Below are 16,415 nucleotides of genomic sequence, written 5' to 3' on the forward strand. Positions count from 1 at the left end.
AAAAATGTCCTATTAGAAAGTATCTTGTAAGGAGTACATGGGAGAGTAAATCCATAGCAAAACAAACTTTCATCTAATAGGTTGCCCGTGGCCAACTATACCAAAGAGACTATCTGCTCCCTGTGTCATATTGCAAGATCTCAGGTCTTCAAACAAGAGCAAGAGGACAGAGCAAGGTTTCATAGGCAATAGCCTTTTTCAGATTAAAAAACAACAACTCAGTAACTATTCAATTGTTGCAGCAACCTCTAACTCAGGATATCTTGGGAGGATTAGTTTTGTTCTGTTGCTGTTCTTTGGGAGTTTGGTTTATTTTTACTTGTCATTGTTCTGGTGGATTTTATTATCATTTTGTTGCTTTGTTGTTTAGCACCTTAAGCTTATGGAAAAGTGATTTACAATTATAAAATAAATTAGCATGCAAAGGTCCTTAGAGAAAGGATGCCTTGCTGCCTTTTTATTGAGATCAGTGGCTTATCCAACTGAAATAAATGAAGGAACAAAAGTTCCCAATTAGGCAAAAACAGAGATAACTGAAAACAGAAGTATCTTTAACCCTTCAAGCCATAGCATATTTCTAGTACCTTAGTTTATATGAGAAAACAAGTATTGTAATCCAAGGAACACCTAGTTTTTATGGTAATTTATACTAATCAATATATAGGTTTACATCTTAAGTATCTTCCCGTCACATGATTTTCCTTTTCTATAGAATCCTTATTGTTCAGATACCAAGGGAGAGAAGAAAGAACAATCATATTAATATCCTCTTACAACCACTTCCTGTGAAACCACTTGCTTGAAACAAAAGAAGAAAAGTCAGCTCTAAGCTTTCTATATATGTTAATTACCAGATTCTCTTTTAAATATATTTTAATACCCTGGCTGTAAGTTTTATGAAATGCAAATATTTAAAGGTAGGTAAGCAAAGTAATAACTTCTTGTGAGGTGCTGTTAAATGTGCACAGTAAAAATGACCAGCATGTGTTAAGACCTTCTTGGTCTTTAACAAAATTTACCTGCTGTGCCAGGAACACTTAAGAAGTTACAGAATGGATTCCTCGCAACTAGAGGTCTGAAGCCAACATCTACAAATGGTTAGCAAACAGAAACAGGACCAGAAGCAGCTTATCAGCCAGGAGCTCTGGAGGACTAGAAGAGCTGGTCTTATGGTAGTGAGCATGACTTGGCCCTCTAGCTAAGCAGGGTCCACCGTTGTTGCATATGAATGGGAGACTAGAAGTATGAACACTGTAAGATATTCCCCTCAGGGGATGGAGCAGCTGTGGGAAGAGCAGAAGGTTCCAGTTTCCCTCCCTGCCATCTCCAAGACAGGGCTGAGAGAGATTCCTGCCTGCAACCTTGGAGAAACCGCTGCCAGTCTGTGTAGACAATACTGATCTAGATAGACCAATGGCCAGTATATGGCAGCTTCCTATGTTCCTATGTACTCAGCTATGCTACTTTCCAATAAAAGTTGATAGCACAAGTAAAGCTAAAGTGTGCCGTTGAGTCGGTTTTGGCTCCTGGCAACCACAGAGCCCTGTGGTTGTCCTTGGTTGAATACAGGAGGGCTTTACCATTGCCATCTCTGGTGCAGTTTGAGATGATGCCTTTCAGCATCTTCCTGTATCACTGCTGCCCGATATAGGTGTTTAGTCTGGGAAACATACCAGCGGGGATTTGAACAGGTAACCTCTGGCTTGATAATCAAGTCATTTCCCTGCTGCACCACTAGTAGCCTGTAAAAATTAGCAGCAAGCAAAGGAGGCCGGCTAGTCAGTCTGAGAATTCATTTATATCCCATCTCCCCCAGCCAAGACTGAAGTGGCTTGGAACATGAATGAAATAAGCCACTTAGGCTCTGGGAAGTAGATGCCTTTGAAGTCCATGGATACTGTGGACATTTTAAGTCTGACTTCTTGTATATAGTTTATTTCTTTAGTTTTAAATCCATATATTTCCTGGGGAAAGTGGAGAAGGAATGTATGAATGAAGAGTGTTATAGTTAATTACTGTCCGATGAAACTGCTTATCTCATGCAAAGGGAGGAAGGATTAGCTGCACTGAGTCAGTTTTTAGGTCCCTATGATTGTTCTCAACGAGTGCTGTTTTGATTCAAATTTTAATTCTACCTAGTGGCCAGGCAGAGAGGGGTTAAAATTTTGTATACCACCCCATCCAACAGCTTTGGGTGGTTTACAAAACCAAAACAAAATATAATCATTTAAGAGTCAAACCTAAAACTACATAAAATCTAAACAATTCAAATACAGTTTAAAACAGTTAAAACCATTAAAAAAAACCCTGGAAGGCCAGACTAAAAAAATAAGTTTTAATCCTGGAGATCCTTTAGGAGGAGCCTGTTGTCTGCACCCCCCTGGCACCCGCTCAAGGATTCCTAGCACTGTGCCATGTTATATGGAGCTTGACAGTGAACACGGCAACAGAAAAGCAATAGATATTGACTCAAATTAAACTCTAGACTGCATTGACTAATATATTCTGAGCTTCCTTCAAATAAACATCTACAAATCATATGTTGCAATACTAACATCTTCTGGCATCCTTGCACACTGTACATTTGTATCAATTTAACAATCCAAATATTAAGCTATCTTGCAGGTCTATTATAACCCAATAAAAATACACTGTTCTCTTCAAATTCATGCAGCATGTGCACAAAATATTATGAGCTGATTATTGCGAAACAAGCAGGGACTTCACGTAACACAAGCCTTGGCTCCCAAGCTTACAAATCTGTAGATGATGAAGATTCTGTATTGATGATTGAATGCAACACAGAACCAATTATCTTCCACATGCTCCTCACATCAGTCAATGTGGTTTTGAATTAAACATAAGTAGTTCTCAGCAATTTTCCAGACTGGCACTGGATAGCAGTATAAACACTACTGTAGGCAAACTTGAAAGAAATGATTTTAGAAATAAAATTGTTTCCCACAAGGACTGTAATGCTTAAGAAAATTCCATTTGAAACAAATCTGGTGGGCAGTAGTGGGGAGATCTGACTGCAACAGTCATTAACTTCTGCAACCTCTTTTGATTCTTAGGACACTGAGAATCCTGATTCTGGTAGAGATCCTCTCTTGGATCTTGGGACCATCTCAGAAGTGGCTGAGAAAAAACTCTCTAGGAGAGACCTCTACCGATGAAAAAAAGGAAATATTGTGCTGTCGAGACAGGGTTGACTCCTGGCAACCACAGAGACATGTGGTTTTCTTGGTAGAATACAGGAGTGGTCTACCATTGCCATCTCCCACGTAGTATGAGGTGCCTTTCAGCACCTTCCTATATTGCTGCTGCACGATATAGGTGTTTCCTATTCTGGGAAACACACCAGCGGGGATTTGAACCAACAGCCTTCCGCTCTCTAGGCAGGTTGCTTCCCCACTGCACCATTAGATGGCCTCTACAATGAGAAGACTGTATTTCATTTGTCTGCTCTTGAGAATGTCCTCAGACATCAGTGGCTCCTCCCTGTAAACCCTCTTGGCTCTTCCTGGCATGTAATTTTTACTATCAGAAACAGAGCACTATTCATTTAACCTGGAGCTGATCTTTTCTAGGAAGTGGGGTGAAGAGCATCTACCTTCCTGCAATAGCATTTCAGTCCTCAGTAAATTGCTGATCAGTACTGGAGCAATGTTTCAGGTTCTCCAGCCTAGGCCTTGCTTGCCTACTTTTGACGAGCCTTGCTTCGCCTCGCCTCGCCTCCTGCTTCCACTGTGCTCTGTCCAGGACCACGATGCAGTGCCTGTTATCTGAGCCTCTTGATTTATATCAATGGACGATTATTGCTACCGCCCATCAATCCCAGAAAGCAAAACATGTATTTATTTAAAATATTTTATACCATTAGTCATAAGTTATTTCACAGCAGTTTAAACATTTTAAAACATCTGTAAAATAAATAAAAAGCAGCAGTACCTAAAACAGAACACAAATAATAAGAAAAGAGCACCCAGTAATTCATTGTTCTCAAAGATGGCAGGAAGGAGGCTTTATGAACTTCTCTTGAAAGGGAGCTCCAAAGCATCAGGGCTGCTCTTGAAAAGTCCCTGCGCCTGGGAGAGGCTAACCTAGCATCTTCCTAGGATGGAATCTGGAGCAGATTATTCCTTTAAAATCTTTAGCCAAGATCCAAAGTTCTGCACAACTGCTTCCACATGCTCAAGATGGGGTTTGAATTTGATTTTTGCAAACAGCAGCCCCCATTTTTAAGATGTGGGTAGGGAAAAGCAGCAGCCAAAACAATCTTTAAAATATTCTGCTTAGAAATTATGGCTTCTGTGAGCTCCTTTGCTCTTTGTGTAATATTTGCCTCCTTTAGTACTGTAGTGAATGTGACTAAAGATGACAGACTGTCTGTCTTCTGAATTTCTATATCCACAGGAGAATTAAATTCAAGCAACAGGCAGTTAAAGCAACCTTTTGTTCCTTAAAAATAATGCCAAAGGATCCACAAGTGAATAATTCACTCCCAGAAATAATTTTCCCTTATGGGGTGACTGCCAACCAAAAATGCCTTTAAACAACTCTAATAATAAAGATTTAGAAAGTGGACATGGATCTGATGACTGGAACCAGTCTGTGGGACAACATTTTACATTAGGCTAGTACTATCTATATATTTAATACGTTTAGCCGGCATGCGTGTCCTGAAGAATTTGATGGCGAAACTCTCATAAGAGCTCTTGGCATTCAGTGAGAGTTTGGGGAAAATGGTGGTGGCGGGCCGCAAAACGGCCTGAGGAGGCAGCCTCGCCTGGCCAGTGGCGGGGAACAACAGGCTTGTATGGCCTGGGGAATGGGGAGGCAGCGGCGGCAAAGCCCAGCCTGTCCGCTGAGGGCAGGAGGCGGCGGCGGCAAAGCCTGGCCTGGCTGTCGGGGGTGGGAGGCAGCGGTGGGACAGCAGGCCAGGCCCTCCCGGGTAAGGGAGAGGCGGCTGCTGTACTGGGGCAGCTACGTTGGGGGGGAGGCAGTGGCAGGCCCGGCCACTGTGGAGTGGCGGAGGTGGGCCCAGCCATAGTGGGGAGGTGGCAGCAGCAAGGAGGTGGCAGCGGGCCCAGCCGCCAGGCCAGACACTGCAGTGGGGGGGGGGGAGTAAAAGCAGGCCGGGTGGGGGGGAGGCGGGAGGCAGCAGGACGGACTGGCATTGGCCTGGGCGCCGCAGGAGGGGGTGAGTAGGGAACAGGTGGTGGGCTGAAGCCCCCGTGCCTGTTGCAGCCTGGGACGGGAGCGAAACGGGTGACAGGGCGCAGCCCCAGTGGCCGTTGGAGGCTGGGGTGGGAGAGAAACGGGCGGCGGGGCTTTCCTATTTGTGCCCGGGAGGAGGAATGACAGTGGAGAGGTCCTTTTTGGCCACCTGCCACAGCTCTGTGCAGGTGGGGGGGGGAGGGGGAGGAATGGAAGGGGGAGGGCAAGAGAGCGTGGGGCTGGAGAGAGGGGGGGAGAGAGGAGAGACCAGGCAGGAGGAGGAGGGCGGGGGAAACAGCCGGCCCCAAGGAGCGCACAGATGCTCTGTGCGGGTTGGCTAGTTGTATTATTATTATTATTATTATTATTATTATTATTATTATTATTATTATTATTATTATTCAAATTTGTATACCACCCCAAACTTTCATCTCTGGGCAGTTTACAACATAAAACCAGTTAAAAACATATACAAAAACTTTAAAACAATTTGACAATAACTAGAAATTAAAACCCAAAAATATTAGGAAGCTGAAAAAGCTTGGGTGAAAAGATGATGATGATGATGATGATGATGATGATGATGATGATATTTATATCCCGCTCTTCCTCCAAGGAGCCCAGAGCGGTGTACTACATACTTGAGTTTCTCTTTCACAACAACCCTGTGAAGTAGGTTAGGCTGAGAGAGAAGTGACTGGCCCAGAGTCACCCAGCTAGTTTCATTGCTGAATGGGGATTTGAACTTGGGTCTCCCCAGTCCTAGTCCTTTTCAGGTGTTTTTTGAAAATTGCCAGAGATGGGGAGGATCGTATCTCAGCAGGAAGCGCATTCCACAATCTCGGGACAGCGACCGAGAAGGCTCGTCTCCGTGTAGCCACAAAACATTGGCAGTAACTGAAGACGGACCTCCTCAGATGACCTCAATGGGTGGTGGGGCTTGTAATGAAGAAGATGCTCTCTTAAATACCCAGGGCCTAAGCCGTTTAGGGCTTTGTAAGTTATAACTAGCACTCTGTATTTTGTCCGGAAACCTATTGGCATCCAGTGTAACTCCATCAGTAAAGGAGTAGGAGCATAACATTAGTCTGACTATTGGCCAGTATATCTGGCTACAAGCCAGTCTTATAACTGTTTAATCAATCTCATTGGACTCTATGAAACACATACAAAACATGGCTATACATGGTTCCTTCTGGCTAGCATAACATCAGAATACTGCACTTTATTTTCTCTCCCCCCCCACACCACATAATATCTTTTGAACTTTCTCCAGTCCCTTTTCAACTGTCATGAACAGCAGACAAGCTAAAAACATGTGTGCATGTGCTCCAAGTATTATACATGCATTAGACAAAGCATCTATCCCCCCAAATAATATTGGATCACTACCAGAATGTAATAAATATATAAGGCAGTAACAGAACCAGAGCTGGTGCCAGGTTGTGGGAGAGGGGCTGTGGCAAAGCCTTGCACTAGGCCTCCAGAAGGTGCATTGAGCCGCCCTGCCTGCCTCCTGTGCTCCCTCAAGCTTACTGAATAATTGTGAGAAGGATGTGGCAGATGGTAGCAGCTACGCCCTCTCCCACCCTTGGGAGGGTGAGAAGAAAAGGAACTACTTCTGAAGAACTTGGCAGTGGTGGCAGCAGCTTCTGTACTTCCCAGCCTCTGAGGGTGAGGGAGGAACTGCTGCTAGTGCCATGTCTTCAGTGGTAGCTCCTCCTCCTCCCACTGGCCAATATGCTTTCTCCCAAAGGATTCCGTGGCTCTGCATAGGTCTTTGAGGGGGAAAAACATTGGCCAATGGGGATGGTGGAAAGAGGAGGAGCTGCTGGCTAGGGACGTGTGCGCTGGCTTGCTTTGAGCTGGGCTTGACGTCAAGCTGGCCCGGTTTTGGAGGCCTGAATCTGAACCCATTTCAAACCCCCAAAGGGGGGTGCCAGTCTGAGTTCAAACTGGACAGGCCCCTCATTCAAAGAACCAGCTCGTGGGCTGACTCGGGTAGATTTGTAAAGGGGAGTCTTTGAGGATTCCCCTCTACAAGTAAAGGGCATCGGTAAAGGCGGCACGGGGGTGGGGCAGTAGCAAAAGAAATCATTCTCTGTTGGCCTCTGTACCTTTAGAGGAGGTGGCAGAGAAGTTGTGGAGGTGACAGGGTCTCCTCCAAGTCCCCCCCCCCCACAACTGGCCTCCTAAACAACAACCAGGGCTGGCTGTGGCTCAGTTCAGGCCTCTGCACGTGCGTATTCTCTGGGAAGAATTTGTGTACAGTAATTTTCACATGTTCATACCTCAAACTTAACATTGAGAGTTTTAGCAAATTGTGTTAAGTCTGGAGGTGGGGAGATCCTGCTGAGCAAATGACTTCTGACTTGACTCAGAAGAGATATAATGGTAAACATATCAAGTCAACAGAATGTGTGCATGCGCGTGTTTCCCCTACATAGAACCTAAGGTGCTCATGTCATTGTTTTCAGTCCATTACAATCTGGTTTCACAGGCCTGGTTTTGACAAAGAAACTGCCTAGGTCATTCTATGCTGGGAGAAGAATGGGGACCAGTGCTAATTCTCCTGGATCTTTCAGTGGTTTTCAATACAACTGACTATGGGATCCCCCTGTTTGGAAACTGGGGGCACAGTGTTTTGATGCTTCCATTCCTTCCTTGGAGATCTGATTCTAGAAGATGGTGCTGAGTGAATACTAAACAGTGTAACTGCATTTATGCTTGGGGATCCTGCAGAGTTCTACCTGCTTTCTCATGCATTTTAACAACTAGTCTGGGGTTTAAGGGGTGTCATCAGCATGCTGATAAAATCCAGCTATCTGTCACTTTTACATCTAATTCGGGTGAGGCAGTGGAAGTGCTAAATTAATTCTGAATGGATGAGGGCTGGTAAACTGAAGCTTAATTCTGACAAGTCAGAGATAGTGTTGGTGGGTGGTTCATCTGCCGAGTGTTTACTCTGTCCTGGATGAGGTTTCACTCTGTCTGTAGGAACACATCCACAGTCTGGGAGTGCTGAAAGATCCAGCTTTGGCACTAGAGGCTCACGTGTGCTATTGGAAGAATGAAGTGTCTAGGCGGCCCTTCTAGACAGAGCCTAGCCACCTTTATCCATGCTCCAGTAACTTCCTGGTTAGACCACTGCAATGTGTTATAATCTATCTATCAATCCATATTTGTATACTGCACTAAACTCCCATCTCTGGGCAGTTTACAACAAATTAAACAGAACAAATTAAAACAGAAAATAAAACCTTGAAACAATTTAAAAACACACATCTAGTTAAAAAGCTTGGGTAAATAAATGTGTCTTTAAAGACTTTCTTAATGGGCGATGGGTCTCATGGTGAAGAAGATGTTCTCTTAAATACCCTGGGCCTAAGCTGTTTAGGGCTTTATAGGTTATAACCAGCAGCACCTTGTATTTTACCCGGAAACTTCTTGGTAACCAGTGTAGTTCTTTTAATATAGGAGTAATGTGATCTCTGGGAGGTTGCTGGGAACTTGCCAGTGCTTAAAGAGATGCTCTGGCTGCTGATCCAGCTCCCAGCACAGTTCAAAGTTTTAGCCTTAAAGTACAGCTTGAGATCTGGGCATCTGAATGACTATCTACTCCCACATCAACCTGTTTGTGCATTGAGAGATAATCTTTGGAGATGACTCTCACCATTTGCAGAGATGGATGTTCTTCCTAGTGTTAATATAAGATAGAAGATGTTCTCCTGTTTCTCGCGTTATCTTATATTTAGAAGGGGGAGAGCAACTGGGTCTATTCAACCCCAGGACAGCATTCCATGAATGGATCTAGTCAACCCCCAGCACAGCAAGAGCATTCTTTCAGTGGCTGTTGTCTCCCTTGTGTTTCTACTTAGGCTGTGAGCCCTTTGGGGAGAGGGAACCATATTGAGAGCTTTTGTTGAAAAGCTGTATATAAATATTAGTAGCAGTTGTAACAGGATTCACTTGGAACCTACTCCAATATCCCCCCCCCCCTTTTTTTTGCCTTTTTAGTTTCCCTGGCTTTTTAACTTGAGATTTTTATGCTACTGCTTTTGTTCTGTTGGTTTGATTTATGTCATTTAGTTTTTAAAATGTATTGAATGTATTTTATGTCTTTTGATGTGAACTGTCCTGGAAACGCTTATTGAAAAGCAGTATACACATTTTTCAAAACAATAAAGAAAACAAAACTACAACTGAATACAGAAGCAAACAATGTCAACATCTTAAGAATAAAAGTTACCTCTCAGAGAATGGCATTTGAGAATCACATGCATGATGAAAGTGATTAAAAACTGTATTTTCCAATAAAATATAATATGTAAGCACCTACCTATTAGCTCTTTGTTTCGGACATCTAAGGCCATATTCCGTAAAGCTGTTGCAACTGCACATACTACCCGGTCATTGTCTATTCGAAGCAGCTCTACTAGTATTGGCAGGCCTTTTTCTTTCCGGACGGCAGCACGGATATATACTGACCACTGTAAAGCAATATCATATGAGGGAGAATGAAAAAGAGATGAGTTCTATAAACCAAAAGAACAAAGTGTTGTTATGAATCTTGGTATTTAGAAAAAGACATACATACATACATACATTTCCGAAGGTTATGGGAAAAAAAGATGAACACACATAATTCTACGTAAACTCATCACCTCTGAACTCTGATTGTACAATCAGAAAGTTAGGATTGCTGATTCAAAACCATTGACTTAATCTGTCTTCAGTGCAATTCCAACTTTGTAAATGTGCTGATTTGCCCCAGTATCTCCTTGCCCCTCTCAGTATTGGTGCAGACAGAACCTTTCTAATCATAGCTAAGAGACTGAGAGTGGGCAATGAGATTGCATACTTCCTTATTCAGGGTCAGTGCTGCTAACTACAATTCTTGTTTTAATCAGGATTTTAAGGATGATAATAATACTGATCTACTTTACAAGCTGCTTGTAAGTATGAATGCTTTGAATAAATACTATTATTATACTATGTAGCTTATAGATTATTAAGGCTTTTTATTTTCAGTGGAGTGTTAAAAAGAAATATATGCTAAACCTTAAAAGAAAAAAACCCAGATAGTTCTACAGCACTACAGAGAGTATAGGTTGTATCCTATACTCCACCCCCCACCGCATAAGATAAGATAAGATAAGATTTTTAAAAAGTTACATAAGATAAGGAGTCCTTGCTAAGGAAGGAAACCTTAGGATAACAACTCAGTGTACATCTAGGTAGTCAGTGTAGACAAAACTTTAGACAACTGAACCATGATGCATCTGGAGTTTTGGTCTTCAACCCTTACTATTGCATAAGGCACTACTCGCCCTATTTACCAAATACATATTAGAAATGAGCCCATAAATCCTTTAATACACAGGTTATCACTGATTCAGAAAGAGCGTGAACATTTGTCTTCTAAATATGCACACCCCAGAACCCAAAGCAACAAGACAACATGAGCAACATTCCATGCAAATATGATGACAGTCTCTATGAAACTGAATGACTTCAAGGTGAGGCAATTTGGGGGAAAGCACTGGCAAAACATGCAGAATGCTTGAAGAACTGAACCTAAGGTCTGTGAGAGTCACAGAGCAAATATATTACTGATTTGTCAGTGTGATCACCACCAAAATACATAGAGTTTATTCCATAGAGCATGTTCAGAACTGCTGTGTCAGTTGTCATATTTTGGTTTAACTAAACCTAGAGTGCTTTATTGAATAAAAGCTTGCATCTTCCCTACAAGAGTGGGTTTGTAGCAGTTTCAGGTATATAGTTTAGGACCTAAACCTTTCACTGAAATTTTAGGTGTAAAATGACCATGACTCATGGCAACATGTTATCAGCAAATGAATTCAAGCCCCCAAGAGCAAATCAGGGTTTGGTTTCACATTCATCATTATGTGGTAGCGAGCTCTGGATTTGCTCTATATGAGGAGACACTGTAATTCAGTTTTTATCCCTTCCCCAGAGAGAAGCCACAGTGAGAAGGCCACAAACTGTCATTGTGATTTACTCTATGATCTCATCTATGCCTTCAAGTCATGAACCTTATGGCAACAAAATATGGGCACCTTTATTAATCATGCAAGAGATCTCTCAGTACCTAAACTGTCAATTAGGATATATTTGCAAGCAATTATCCTATGCTGGGTGCATTACAGGAACATTCAGCCTAAGATGCTACAAGACAGCTTCTTAATTCTTTCCCGAGAATTGAGAAATGGATTCATTCTTGTGTGTCCTGATAATTCTTTCAGTTTGCCTAAAGCCACTGATAAATATTCCTGCATTTCCAGACTGCAAGTCAATAAGCTTGCATAAGTCTACTGGAAGATTGGGGGGGGGGGGTTTAAAAAGGGGGAGAAGACAAAGGATTTTTATTCTTCTTTTAAATGAGATGGTTTGCCAATATACTTAATCATCCAGTTACTCCATAAATCAGCCTGACATCAGCGTTCAAATAATTGCTCAGCATGAAAAGAGGCGAGATTCCTATGGGAACAGACTGCTCCCATTCTGAGTGAGGTAGAGCAGCAAACAAAATCTATTTCTTTGCATCCAGTTGCTGCTAAATTGGTAAAGACACGCATGGAAGTTGCATTAAATTCTCGAAGACTCTTTACAGATAATGGAATTTGTGGGGCATAACTCCCAGACATTGCTATGAAGATTCAAAGCTCATCACAATGTCCCCTTTCATTAGTGATGTTCCTCCTCAGTATAGTCATGGTAATTAAGGAGAAAAACTCTGTAATATAATGTTATTCCTTACTTTGCCAGTTATGTTATTATAAAACATCCTATCTACAAGTCTTTTCTTCAGTCGAGTTAGTCTAACATAATCTACAGAGCCAACTACACATACCACAACATGGGTACAAAGCCCTAACAGCTGTTTTTTTAAAATGAAAAGCAGGTTCAGGGAAGGCAATTTTGAATGGAAAAGTGAAGGGGAAATTAACCCGTTCCCCACCAGTAGCATTATAAAAACAATATTTATATATCATTTTCCAACAAAAAGTTCACAAAGAGAAATACAAGGCACAATATACATGAGGAAGAGTTAGAAACATTTGATTTCCCAATGAGGCTCAGAGCCTAAAAAGAAACACAGCTGAAACACCAGCAACAGCCACTGGAGAGAGGCTAAGCCGAATAGGGCCAATTGTTGTCCCACTGCTAAATGGAAGAGAATCGTCACTTTAAAAGGTGTGTCCACTCCTTGCCCATTTAGCAAGGGTTTGCCAGCATCAAATCTTCTAGCCCTGCCGATTTTCCCTCCACAGAGAAAGACATGTGTTTACCCTTGGAAACACGTGCCTGGAACTAGGGGTGTGCCCGGAACCGCCAACTGCGGTCCGGCACTGGGGTGGGGGATAGCTTTAAGAGCGGCAGGAGGGTTTACTTACCCCTCCCGCCGCATTCCCACTCTGGCGTCGTAATGCTAAGAGTAATTGGGGTGGCAGGATACCTCCCTGCCGCCCCTTCCCCGATGTTGCTGGAAAAAACTCCCAGCAGTCCTCTGCGCGTGCGCACATTGTGCGCGCACTTCACGTCTCTGTGACGTGCGCACGCGCAGAGGACTGCTGGGAGTTTTTTCCAGCAACATCGGGGAAGGGGCGGCAGGGAGGTATCCTGCCGCCCCAATTACTCTTAGCATTACGGTGCCAGAGTGGGAAAGCGGCGGGAGGGGTAAGTAAACCCTCCCGCCGCTCTTAAAGCTACCCCCCCACCCGGACCGGACCGCCCAGGTCTGGACCGGTCCAGAGGCTTTTTCAATGGCCTCTGGACCGGTCTGAGCCCATCCCTACCTGGAACTCTGCAGAGGGAAAAACAGCCTAAAGATTTTGACTGAAGGGCAAAAACAACCAACAGAAAGAGTACCAAGCATGCTCTCAGCCTACTGCTTCTCTGCTCAGAATAATCCCCCCATGGAGCTGTTTTCTATTTTAAAAGTTGCTATGAAGGCTTTGTTGCATGTCTTAGTTTGCTCCTACAAACTAGTTTAATTTGATCCACAGTGTCACAACCAGAAGTTATAATTGCACAATTCCTCTTTCCTTCAGAATGTTGATAGTTTTCTACACATTACTGTTAATCAGAATTTAAAGAGGATACATTTTCTTACAAAACAATTAAATTCTAAAAATATAAACAAAGCCAACTAATTAAAATGCTTTCCCTCCTGGGTACAAAGATAATCAGGTATCAGCATCTGGAGAAGGCAGCAAGCAGGTGATCTGAGAACGTAAAAAGACATTTGGAGGCGAGCATGGATCTGCAGATTGAGACTGCTGCTTCTCAACTGCAAAGGCAGTGATGTAGTTGCAAATTCAGAAGTGCAGGTGCTTTCCATTACAGCCCCCATGGCCATGCTCACCCCAACAGCCAGAGAAGTGGAGAAGAACTGGTGCTCTGTCCCAGTGCATCCCCCCTCTACCACACCCCTGTGCAAAGGGGTGTGTTGTGGGGAGGGGTGATTTTCCAGAGAAAAGTCATAGGTGGGTGCTTAACCCTTTTCCTGCCTGCTACTTTCTGCCTGCAACCCACCCCACTCCAGTCAGGATTTCTGAGTCCATGCCTGCCATATCAAGTGGGGAAGAACAGCAGGCAGGAGAAGGATTAAGCAACCAATAGCCTTATTTCTTAGATTTGTGTTTTTTTGACAAATTTTACACCTAGATCAACTGCCTACTGGAATAATTATTCAAAGCAGGAAAATGAGACAGTGGCATATTAGGAGGGGGAGGAGGCCCATTATTTTGAAATGCATGAGGAAGTCCATTGGAGATTCAGCCACATATACTAGTTTGTATCATTCTTCTCTGTGCTTTATGGATTTCTGCTAAACTCTCATCTCTTTCCCTCACTGATGCACAGTAAATTGGCCTAGGAGAAGTTGTCAGCCTGTGTCTGAGCTGTATCACTTCACATTGCAGATAAGGGCTCACATAGCTGGATGCTCCTCTACACAGAAAGAAAGAAAAAATCTTCCACAAAGAAAATGAGATGTCAGGGTGAATGTTTCTAGGCTAGTCTTCTTCCTGGTATGGTAGCTTCTTCTGTATGTGTAGAGAATTGTTTCACATGGGGGAGCATTCAAGCATGTGAGCTCCATCTGTAGTCTGAAGTGATACAGCCCAGATATGGGGAGACCACTTCAATGAAAACTAGGTGATTTTTTAGACAGTCCCCTCATGGGACTTTAATTAGCCTAGCATTCTCTTCCTCTCTTTCAAATGTTGAAGGTGTAGAAGAAATAAGATCCAAAAAGGCTTTTTCTCTTAGCACATTGAATCATGCAAACAAAACCTGCTGCAATTTATTAATTGTAGAGTCAGAGAACAGAAAATAATGGAGCAATAAAAGAACCAACTTTTCCATGAGAACTACTGACACTTAGATACCTCTACTTCTTTTTCTTGTTCCTGACCAGACTTCATGCTCACAAGGGGTGGTCTTGTTGAGAGGGCAAAAAAATAAATCAGTAAGCACCATTTGCTTATGCAATTATTTATACTTCTGCCCGCTTGCCATTTATGAATCACCTTATCAAACTCCATTAGCAAGATTATCAGAAAGGTTGAAAATCTTGTAGGGATGTGCACGAATCGATTTGGGGTGGCCCGCAGGGAGCAGTACCTTTAAACATGAGTAAAGCAGGTCCTTACCTGCTCTTCCGCTGCCCTGCCATTTTTCCGGATGTGGAGCTGCACTGCCCAGAAGTCTGTGCATGGCCGCGGGGCTTCACCCAGAAGCCTGCATGTGGCGGTGGGACACACATGGTCACTGTGCATGCATGCTGGCCATGTGCGTGGTCAGCAACACCATGCTGACCATGCACAATGCGTCCCACTGTGGCTCGCAGGCTGCTTGGCAAAGCCCCGTGGCCACGCACAAACTTCTGAGCAGCGGCGCACAGTGTCGCACCCAGAAAAGCAACAGGGAGGCGAAGGAGCAGATAAGGACCTGCTTTACTCATGTTTAAAGGTACTGTTCCCCGCCCTTCCAAAACATTTGTGAACATCCCTAAAATCTTGCTCTTGAATATATTTAAGATATAAACATAGGATATATAATGGTCTGCTTTATTATCGAGTTAGACCATTAGTCTATCTAGCTCAGTATTGTCTACACTGACTGGCAGCATGTTCTCCAAAGTTTCAGGCAGGAGTCATTCCCAGCCCTACCTGGAGATGCCAGGAATTGAACCTGAGGCCTTCTGCATGTAAAGCAGATGCTCTACCACTGAACTACAGTCTTTCCCCAAAATGAAAACACCAAAACCAAAGAATAATAGCCTAACTACTAACAAAGTTTCTTGTGAACTGAACCCGTTTGTGAATTCCTGGGGCGTATGTGTGTGTGTGTGTGTGTGTGTGTGTATGTATGTGTGTATATATAACACATTATTTTATTTGCTGTATTTTTGTTACATATCAAAACCACTTTAGATTATGTAACTATTGAATTTTGAGCGAAGCAATTTTTTTTACAAATTCATTGGGGGAGAAACCCCCCTCATCATACATATTAAGAGCATTTGCTTTGATTATTTTTTAGTATCTCATAGTAAGTATAGAACCTCATGTATGCCCCATTTAGTTGTTTATAATAATAAGTGTCAACTCAATACATAGAATAAGTGAGTTGACAAAAATAACGGTCCTGAGGAACAATCATATGGAGGTTGAAACCTGAGGGGATGGGCAATATCTCCCTCTCCTGACACGGTGCTCTCAATGCACAGTGTCAGAGATATATAATATGGATTTAGAAAATTAAAATGTAGAGAGATTTAAGTATCTCTTGTAAGTGTGAAATCACATAATGGTGACATTCGAGCGCTCTCTTTACAAATTGTATATAGCAGCTGCTACCAGTTTTCGAATGCAGAATCCCCTTTTTAGAAATTTAAATCTGTTCCCTTTGCTGCTATTATTACTGCTAGTTGACTTCCCTTTGGTCAAAAAGATCTGCACTCACTTAGCTTTGACACTGCTACAGAATCTGCTTCATTCAGATTATTCCCTGGCCTAGACATTCACTAGTTTATCTAAATACAGGGCAATCTGTGTGATGAGATCACACCGAGTAGTGGTTTCAATAGCTATTCCACAATGACAGAATTTCCTTCCCTCAGGGAGATGCACCAAAGTCTGAGATCAAAAACCTCTGGAAGC

At 43.0% G+C, this 16,415-nt stretch overlaps 1 protein-coding gene and 1 non-coding gene across 7 annotated transcripts in view; both read right to left on the bottom strand.

The window, feature by feature from the left end:
- Nucleotides 1–16,415, bottom strand: part of CTNND2 (catenin delta 2) — a 924,887-nt gene that overhangs the window by 99,596 nt on the left and 808,876 nt on the right. For all 6 annotated transcript variants that reach the window (XM_053242882.1, XM_053242877.1, XM_053242879.1 and 3 more), the window contains one exon: nucleotides 9,560–9,710. In XM_053242882.1, coding sequence (XP_053098857.1) covers nucleotides 9,560–9,710 — 151 coding nt within the window. The remainder of the gene's footprint in view (nucleotides 1–9,559; nucleotides 9,711–16,415) is intronic.
- TRNAV-UAC (transfer RNA valine (anticodon UAC)) lies at nucleotides 15,424–15,498 on the bottom strand. Its single transcript has one exon. It is a non-coding gene; the product is annotated as a tRNA-Val (tRNA).

This window comes from Hemicordylus capensis, chromosome 4 (genome assembly GCF_027244095.1).
Source record: "Hemicordylus capensis ecotype Gifberg chromosome 4, rHemCap1.1.pri, whole genome shotgun sequence".
NCBI classification, from domain to species: Eukaryota; Metazoa; Chordata; class Lepidosauria; order Squamata; family Cordylidae; genus Hemicordylus; species Hemicordylus capensis.